The sequence below is a fragment of the Acanthopagrus latus genome, chromosome 8 (genome assembly GCF_904848185.1).
Source record: "Acanthopagrus latus isolate v.2019 chromosome 8, fAcaLat1.1, whole genome shotgun sequence".
Classification (NCBI taxonomy): domain Eukaryota; kingdom Metazoa; phylum Chordata; class Actinopteri; order Spariformes; family Sparidae; genus Acanthopagrus; species Acanthopagrus latus.
This window is the reverse complement of record NC_051046.1, coordinates 13015310-13023962: the sequence shown is the minus strand read 5'-3', so window position 1 is coordinate 13023962 and position 8653 is coordinate 13015310. Positions and strand designations below refer to the sequence as shown.

Here is an 8653-nt window from a genome sequence, read left to right as displayed (position 1 = left end):
CCAACCAGAAAAAAACCCACACAGTAAGTGTTGAAGTGCTGCGAGTCAACCTCCTCTAACTTAGCTACGAGCTAAGACAGTAGCTATTAGCAACAGCCAGCCAAACAACAGCATGGTGTTACACCATTCCTGTTCGGCTCCTGGACCATGGTCGGGAAGAACAGGAGAGATGATTTCCTCCAGGGCCGAGGTTTGTGTTTACCTTCGAGGTGAAACGCTTTCACGTGTTAAACTGGTCGGGAAATAATACCAGGGAGCTTGGGGGGGCTTTGCTGTAACTAGCCGTCACCTGTATTCACAGCCAAACTATATTGTACTCTTTATTGCTGTCGCTACTACTGCTACTCCTTTGGCTTCTCCTTCCTCTCCCATTCATTCACTGTCTGCACACACGCACGCTCCCTCACTCTCGCTCGCTCGCCCACTCACACCTTACGAACTTTACGCACACACCTCACGCACCGCCCTATATTCCTGAAAGGGGTTCCGCCACTCTTACACAATGACACCTGGAGACCCATAGACAGAACTTGAACCCCCTCCTCTTTCACTGAAGTCACAGCTGTGGAAGTATTTTGGATTTCCAGTGAGTTATGTTGATAGAAATGCCACAGTTTGCATGCTCTGCAGACACTAGATGGCAGGTTGTTTTGTTTAAGTTTCCAATTGACTGAAGATATAAGTTACTGTTACATCATGTTGTTAATAAAAGTTTTAAATTTGACAATGTCGTGTGGTACATTGCGAACAAAGGTCAGATATTATATTGCATAAAAGTCATGTCTAAAAACGGCATAGAAACCTGTGCTTTAAAAATAAATAAATAAATGTAAAAATTTAGAATCGAATTGAACCGTGACCTTAGAATCGAAAATTGAATCGAATCACGGATTTGGAGAATTGTGACACCCCTATTAACGAAACATAAATTGAATCGCTAGAAGTAAAAAGCTAACGTTAGGCTATAAACTGACTACGCTGCACTTACATGACTTAAATGTCACCACCGCTAAGTGTCTTACTACACAATTACTATGCAGGCTTTCTGTAAATTGATCAATGGACACTTCCTCCTCCTCTCTTTAACTGGACTGTACCTTTAAGACGTGCACCGCGGGGGGGAGGAGGAGCGGGATTCAAAACGTCTAGCTCCGCCTCCGCTGCCTGTCATCGCGGAAACAGAAACTAAACATCAGCCAAAACAAAATGGGTGCATCGTTGGACACTCCGGCGAGGTGTCCTCTGTGCAACGAGCTGACAGGGTCCCCCGTCACCCTGAAGTGCAACCACCGCTTCTGCCAACGATGTATCGGGGACTTGTGGAGCGTCGCCCCGAACGGGCCGTACCACTGTCCGGAGTGGAGGTGTAAGACGGTGTACCAGACTCTGCCGTTTGACCGCAGCTTGATACGGCCGCACATCAACAGTCAGCGTGCTCAGCCTCCGAGCAGCGCAGGTAAATACAAACTACGCGCTGTTAATGTTGGACTGAAAAGTGGCCGAACACATGAAAGTGTAGCAAACTTAGCTAGCTAACGTTCGTGTGCTCACTCTCACGTGGTAAGATATTTAAACCGTCCCGGGCTAACTTAGTGCTTCATATTAAGGTTGGTGCTAATGCTAGCTAACGTGATTCTGTAGCTGTTTGATTATTTGTCGTTATCTGGCATCCTGACAAAACTTCCTCCCTCGTCCTTAACTCTTTAGCATAACGTTCACATATTGAGAACGTTCGTTTATTTTTTTTTTTAAGGCAGCGCTTTCTCAGTATTACAGCAGTGGTGCCCTATGTTTGTCTACTGTTAATAGGTAAATACGCCCAAAGTTTGGGGTTTGATATAATCCGTAAGGGCAAAGGTCGACCACTGCACGTCATGTACTCATGTAACGTTACTTGTCCTTTTTGGCATAAATCATCAACACACTTTCCTCTTTATATAGTACTTTACAGCTGATGATGCCCAGCATCAGTATCTGTGTTCATAATGAGTGTATGATTAATTGCTCAATCGTTCAGTCTATTACATGTTAATAACAACAAGAAGTGAAAATGCTCATTACAATGTCCCAGAGCTCAAAACAAAAAAAAAAGTCTTCAAATGTAGTGATGAACGAAATACTACATACTGGACCAAAACAAAAATATTGATCATCTACACACTGAGATACCACCAATATACACTGAAGGAGAGAATGAACAAGTGCAGATAGCTTTTGTCATGCTCATGACAGCACGCAGTATAGACTAAAGCGATAAACATGTTCTTGTCATTGTTGGTGGACATCTTAGTTTTTATTACCATCAAATGTGCAGAAAGTATCTGTTATGACCTTTTACCAAAATTTGAAATAATCAGTTATGTTATCGGCGTCGGCCATGAGATGTGGGCAATCATAGGTTATTGGTATCAGCTGAAGAAAATCCATATTCTTCATTCATATTCAAATCTTTTTTTGTTCAACCAGTACTCCAAAGCTTCACTCCCAAAATGACTCCCCATATACTATCATAACTGGCAAGAAACAGCAGCAAGTCCTCACATTGCGCAAATATTAGAAATGTTTGCTCAGCAAAATGCTTTAAAGGAATGATTAATTATCAAAATAGTTGGCACACTAATTTCCTTTCATCAAAAAATCTATTAATCATCTTGTTGTTGTAGCCTTGGCTTATAAGACATCATAATAACTCATATTACATCAGACAACCCAGATAGGCACCGTTTGACCCACCAAAATTGAAAGCTGGGCAGTAAAACTGTGTAGACAAGATAAGCAAAAGGCAGCCAGCAAGTGTTTTTTTGTGCTAAGTCAACATTCTCTCTGACCCGTTTTCCTTTTTTGTATTCTATTTTAAAAGGTGCATCCAGTAACAATGAGGGAAACACATCTGATCCAGCATTGAGGAGGCCCTCAATCACCAGCCGACTTCTTGGGAAGAGAAAGGCCAGCACACCCGCAGCAGAGCAACCTGACACAAAGCGATCAACCGTGGAAGTGCCCCGATCCAGTGAGCGGTCCAATGACACCGAGACCCCAACCACTTCATTCTCAAACTCCATCTCAGATAAACCCACGCAGTCGTCTACTGTGGAGACATCTATGGAGATAGTGAACCCAGAATCTACTCAGTCTGAGCGAAGTGATGCAACATCCTCCAGAAACAACAAAGCAGCACCTGAAGGTGAACGTGACGTCCCAGTCCAGCAGAATGAGCATAAATACAAAAAAGTTGTCATGTTGGATGACTCTGACAGCTCTGATGAAGTAGATCTATGTGATGCACCTCCTCCTCCAACCCCCAAGAAAGATGCACAAGTGACAGAAGAATATGCAGCTGCAAAGACACGTGAATTACCTGCCAAGTCCTTTCCTGGGGCTTCAACTCCAGGTAAAGATAAGCCTCCTACGATGACCACCAAATATCCTGCAGCTGCATCAGGATCCCCAACACGTTTTGGAGTCTTCCACCGGTCGGAGAACAAAAGTACCTGCCCCGTACCCTGCCATTACTGCCCTAAAACTGAGTATCAGTCTGCTGTGAAGACTTGTCTTGTTTGCGGAGCTTCCATGTGTAAAGAACACCTGCGTCCACACCTGGAATCTCCTGTCTTTCAGAATCACACCCTGGTCCCTCCATTGGAGGACATTTCTACCTGGAGGTGTCAGGAGCACCAGGAGATAAACCGAATCTACTGCCGACAGTGTGGAGTGTGTGTGTGCACAGTGTGTACTGTCATCGGCTCTCATCGAGACCATGTCTGCATCAGCATCAGGGAGGCAGAGAGAGAGCTCAGGGTAAGTGGTGACTTTGCAGCACCATATATACTGTACATATACAGTACTTTATGTTAAAGTTGAGAGAGATGTTAACACACCCTTGGCAATAAACAAGTGATTTTCAACATTTTTCCACAGGGGAACCTAAAAGAAGAGATCAAACAACTTCAGGAGGCTGAAGAGCAAATGAAGAACAGAGTGACTGAACTCACGCAGAAGAAAGAGACCTTCAAAGTAAGAGCGTTGACTCCATAGTTCCCAATAAGGCATTCATTTTTTTAGATTAATTGCTTAGAATTAGTGCTGCAACTATAGATTATTTTCATTATCAAGTAACCAGCAGATTATTTTACAGTTAAATTTTTCTTCTATACAATGTCAAAACATTGAAAAAAATGCTCCCCACAATTTTCCAAAGTCCAAATTGATGACTTTGAATTTGATCAACCAGCAGTCCAAAGTCCAAAAGACTCAAATAAATAAACCTTGGACCATTATACAACAACAGGGTTGCAAAATGACACTCAGGTTAAGTCCTTTTATGCTACATCAAAGTAAAAAAAAAACAACTTTTTGATAGAGTGGACTGATAATGATGACTTGAGTAGTCTCACAGCCTGAGGAATTATGCTGCTCCGTAGTCTGGTGGCACAGCAGCTGATGCTTCCATATGTTTTGTCAGATGGCAGCCTAGTGAACCAACTGTGGCTGGTTGGGAGTTGTCTTTTAGTATCCTTTTGGCTCCATGCAGGCATCTCATTAATTTATTATCATAAAAGACAAAGAAAAGAAAAGAAAATCCTTTCATTTATGAAGCTGTAACCAGCTAATGTTTGACATTTTTCCATAAAAATCGACATGAAATATTCATTAATCAACTTAATAGGAGGAAACTAATTTTCCTCTGGTGCCTGATAGTTTGATCGACAATTATTGCAGCTTTACTTAGAATTGTGGTATAAGAATTTTCAGTCCTGGCAACAGGATGCTGATTCTCTTTGTTGTATGTACAGCTTATCATTTATTCATGAAGGTCTAGGTTTGTGACTTTAGTGAATATCACTAACTTTTATTATTGCTTAGCCTATAAGCTAATGATTCTAAGGCCTTGAAAGTGCCGCCAGTGTGACAGATAAACTTTTTTTAGGTTATTTCTTACAATTATGTTTGATTAGCTTCAAATGGATAAGATATTCTTTGTATCAAGGCTTTGAAGACTTGTTCTCATTGCATGCTTAGTCCTCAAAAAAAGAGTGGAATTTGATAAAAAGGTAGCCAACTTATTTTTAAGTTGATGTATAGCGATCTCCACTGCACGTCTTGAGTTGTTTTGCTTGAGAGAACATAATCTTAAATTCAGATTTTCACCTTTATGTAATGTTGGTTGCATGGAAGACCAATTACTGAACATAAGAGTCTTTTTACTGCCGTCAGAACAGACTTTTAGTAATCAATATGATTGCATCACATGACATGGATTTATACTGTATCCATCCAGGTGGTTTTAAGTGAGGCCCGAGCAGGGGTGCTGCAGCAGTACGGAGCCATCAGAGAGGCCCTGGAGCAGGAGGAGCAATCGGCTCTTCAGTGTGTGACGAAGGAGGAGAGCAGGGTTCTGGGGGGGCTAGAGGAGAAACTCGGCCACCTCAGGAGCTCCCTGCAGTCCATCCAGCAGGGCCTCCACACGCTGGAGGGGCTAGCTGATGCCAAGGGAGACAAACGCATTCAGGACCAGGCTTTCATTATGGTGTGTATGCTGTTAGGAGACGGACATTTTTGTTGATTTAGAAAAAAGTTTTACTGAACATTAACACAAGGAAATGTCTTTGTCTCCCATGACAGGAATACAGCAAAACTACCCAACTGTAAGTTGAATTTCAACCTACTTGCATGTAAAGTTGGTATTTGTTTTAAATGTCGACACCTAAATTAGTCACCAACAAAGCATTGCTTCAGTAGACAGCCTGTAACATCTTATGGGTCAGTTCGCACTTACATACAAATAAACATATTTTCTCACCTTTTCGCAGTGGTGTTATAAAGATTATGAGACATCTAAGTCAGTGCCTCTGTTCCTCTTCATAATCTACAGACCTCGCTGTGAATATATTTTCCTGGAACTACTTTCTTCTGTATTTCTTTCTACATGAGTGACGTTATCAGAGTACTGTGTGATTTGACAATAAACGATAAAATAGAATAAAAAAATTGATATATTACATTACAGCCCACAAACAAAACTACTATTAACATTTATGTGTTTGGGTTGATGCATAAATCTCAGAGATGGGACCAAAATTATCAACCACAAGAGGTTAGACAAAAATAGGTTATTGTCATTTTGGTGAACCAGCCCTTTACTAGTTTTGTCTCCATATGAAACTACTCATATTAATTTAAGTTTAGCAGGTAGGTCTTTCTGCTCTATTACTCACTCTGCTCTCCTTCACCAGGGCTAGTCACATGGGGAACTGCGTGGACCAGTTTGTGGCTCCAGAGGAAGTAGACCGAGCCCGGCTGAGATGTCTGCAGCAGTGGACCGAGAAACGGTTGGACACGGTTGTTATCACCATGCCAGGAAAAGACAGAGACCTCTACAGACTGCTCTGTGAGTGGAGTGTTTTATTTATACCGACGCCTGTTTATTTTCCTTTCAGGGATGAATCGCAGCTAATTAAATTAATGACTAAAGACATCCTGTAGGCCCAAATGTGGCACAATCGATAAGTCTTAATGCTGTCATCTAAATTCTCCTTTAATTTCCTTTCCTGTGTTCAGATGGTAGCGTCCCCTCCTTGGATGCAGATACAGCCCATCCCAAGCTGCACCTGTCTGATAACAACAGAAAGGTGACCTACAGCGAATTCCAGCAGGCCTACACAGACCATGAGGCTCGCTTCAGCTCCTTCCCACAGGTCCTGGCCTCCTGCGCCCTGGAGGGGGGTCGCTGGTACTGGGAAGTAAATGTGGCTGTGGATGAGGGCCGCTGGAAGGTGGGGCTGTGTGAGGGTCAGATGGAGAGGAAAGGACAGAAGGATAACTCTCGTCTGGGATTCAACTCCTTTTCCTGGTGCCTGGCCTGTGACAGAAAGAAGGTGGAAGCTCTGCATAACAAGGTGGCAGCTCCTGTGGATGCAGACCAGCTGCAGAAGGTTGGAGTGTTCCTCGACTTTGAAGAGGGTATTTTATCATTCTTTAATGTGGCACCAGGGGGCAGTCTAGCTTTAATGCATTCCTTCAAGCACAGGTTTGCTGATCCTCTTTACCCAGCCTTGTCTGTGTCTAAAACACACCTGGCCATCTGTGATCTGTTCCAGTCATAAACCATAAAATGCTGGCATGTCAGTTCTGCTGAATATTAGAGAATACATGAAAGTGCTGTGCCTTTTCATAACCCAGATTCCAAAAAAGTTGGGATGCTGTGTAAGATGTAAATAAAAGGGGAATGCAATCATTTGCAAACAGAATGTCAGAATCAGCATATATTGAAGTTGATGAAGTAAAATATTATTCAGATTGTTTTTGTACTTTTTTTCAAAGAGTTTAATCAAAAAATAGATCAGCAAATGTCAGAGCAGCAGTGTTTTCTAGAGAAAGATTTTTCAGTTTTACTTGGCATGTCAGTGCAGAAGGGATTTGCATTGCCATTTCAACAGGGCGACCTCATGAAGGTGTGTCTGTATCTAATGATGTGCTTGTCTTGTTTAATGGTCTAAGAAGCAACTGTAAATTCTGCTGCTTCTGCGGCACTACCAAAAAGTAACTGCTAAGAAAATCCACTAATCTGGTGGCATGTAATCTGATTAATTTCCCTTAAATGTTTCTCACAAAAGTCCTTTTGTTATCTAGTTATTTAAAAGCTTTAAATATGGAGCAGCAAAATCAGGAAAAGTTGTGTGTTCACCTCAGAGAGGGTCCATCCTGGGCTTAACATGGCCCAAATCAAAAAACCCCAACAGTGTCCCTACTTTTTTGGAATCACGGTTGTATTTGTTAATATCATGTCATCAGCATCATTTCAAATGTGTCGATTTGTTAACTTCTCTGGGATTATACTTCTGTCATGCACTGTTCATAATGCTATACTTAAATGTGATTTTTTTTTATATGATATAACTGGAATTGTACCATACCAGAAAGGCAGATCATTGTAAACTTATCATGCTGCAACATTTTAAACAGTGGTCAATTTTTTGGTATCAGGATTTTAACTTTTATATGTTTTTGATTTTAGGATGTCAGTGAACAAATGAGCAAGTTTTTACATTTGAGCGAAGCTATCAGTGCAGATCAGTAAAGAGTAGATTTGTATCATGTTTCTGTATTGATAGTGTTAAAATGTGCTTTATATCCCCTTTTTGAAACCTCTTTCACTCACAATAAAATGTTAAAGATTCAAAAGCAAAGGAAAACCAGCATTACGTCTTTCCTTCATACTTCCTGTTTGTTGATACCTAAACACAGGTGTGTAAATGCATAGTGTATTTTCACCCATCTGGTGACAGTCGCTACCTTCGAACTTTTGCCCCCACAGCATGAGAGCTTTACCGACAACAAACACTGCCTTTGGCACAAACTCCTTACAGCACCACGGGTCGCTGCTGTTGTTAAATGACCCTACTCCATGTGAGCTCTGAGGCTCATTTATTCTGACGGCAGTCTGTGTGGCTGACGTCACTGAGAGGGATCAAAGTGGCTTTTTATATAAACTCCTGGATGGCTGGTAGAGCACCTGCATGCCGGAGGTCAAGGGACAGCTGGCTGTGGATCAAGGTTGGGCCAAACTTTTGGGCTAATTAAGTAGCAGTCAATAGGCTACGTGGGAAGCAGGTTGATGGCTGTCAGCGAGGCACTGAGAGAAGTGGTAGTTTTG

At 42.0% G+C, this 8653-nt stretch overlaps 1 protein-coding gene across 1 annotated transcript; it reads left to right on the top strand.

The window, feature by feature from the left end:
• The first annotated feature begins 1125 nt into the window (after nt 1-1125).
• On the top strand, nt 1126-7702 carry si:dkey-29p10.4 (E3 ubiquitin/ISG15 ligase TRIM25). Its single transcript, XM_037107307.1, has 7 exons — nt 1126-1456; nt 2861-3798; nt 3919-4014; nt 5279-5527; nt 5623-5645; nt 6234-6388; nt 6559-7702. The coding sequence occupies exons 1-7, from the start codon at nt 1207-1209 to the stop codon at nt 7101-7103; spliced, it is 2256 nt and encodes a 751-aa protein (XP_036963202.1). The 5' UTR covers nt 1126-1206; the 3' UTR covers nt 7104-7702.
• Nucleotides 7703-8653: the final 951 nt, after the last annotated feature.

What these genes read in the sequence shown, in the direction of transcription:
- si:dkey-29p10.4 (XM_037107307.1), top strand. Translation starts at nt 1,207, where the DNA reads ATGGGTGCATCGTTGGACACTCCGGCGAGGTGTCCTCTGTGCAACGAG. An exon ending in AGGACCAGGCTTTCATTATG is followed by an intron (nt 5,528 to 5,622) that starts GTGTGTATGCTG and finishes CTCCCATGACAG; the next exon opens with GAATACAGCAAAACTACCCA. An exon ending in AGACCTCTACAGACTGCTCT is followed by an intron (nt 6,389 to 6,558) that starts GTGAGTGGAGTG and finishes TCCTGTGTTCAG; the next exon opens with ATGGTAGCGTCCCCTCCTTG.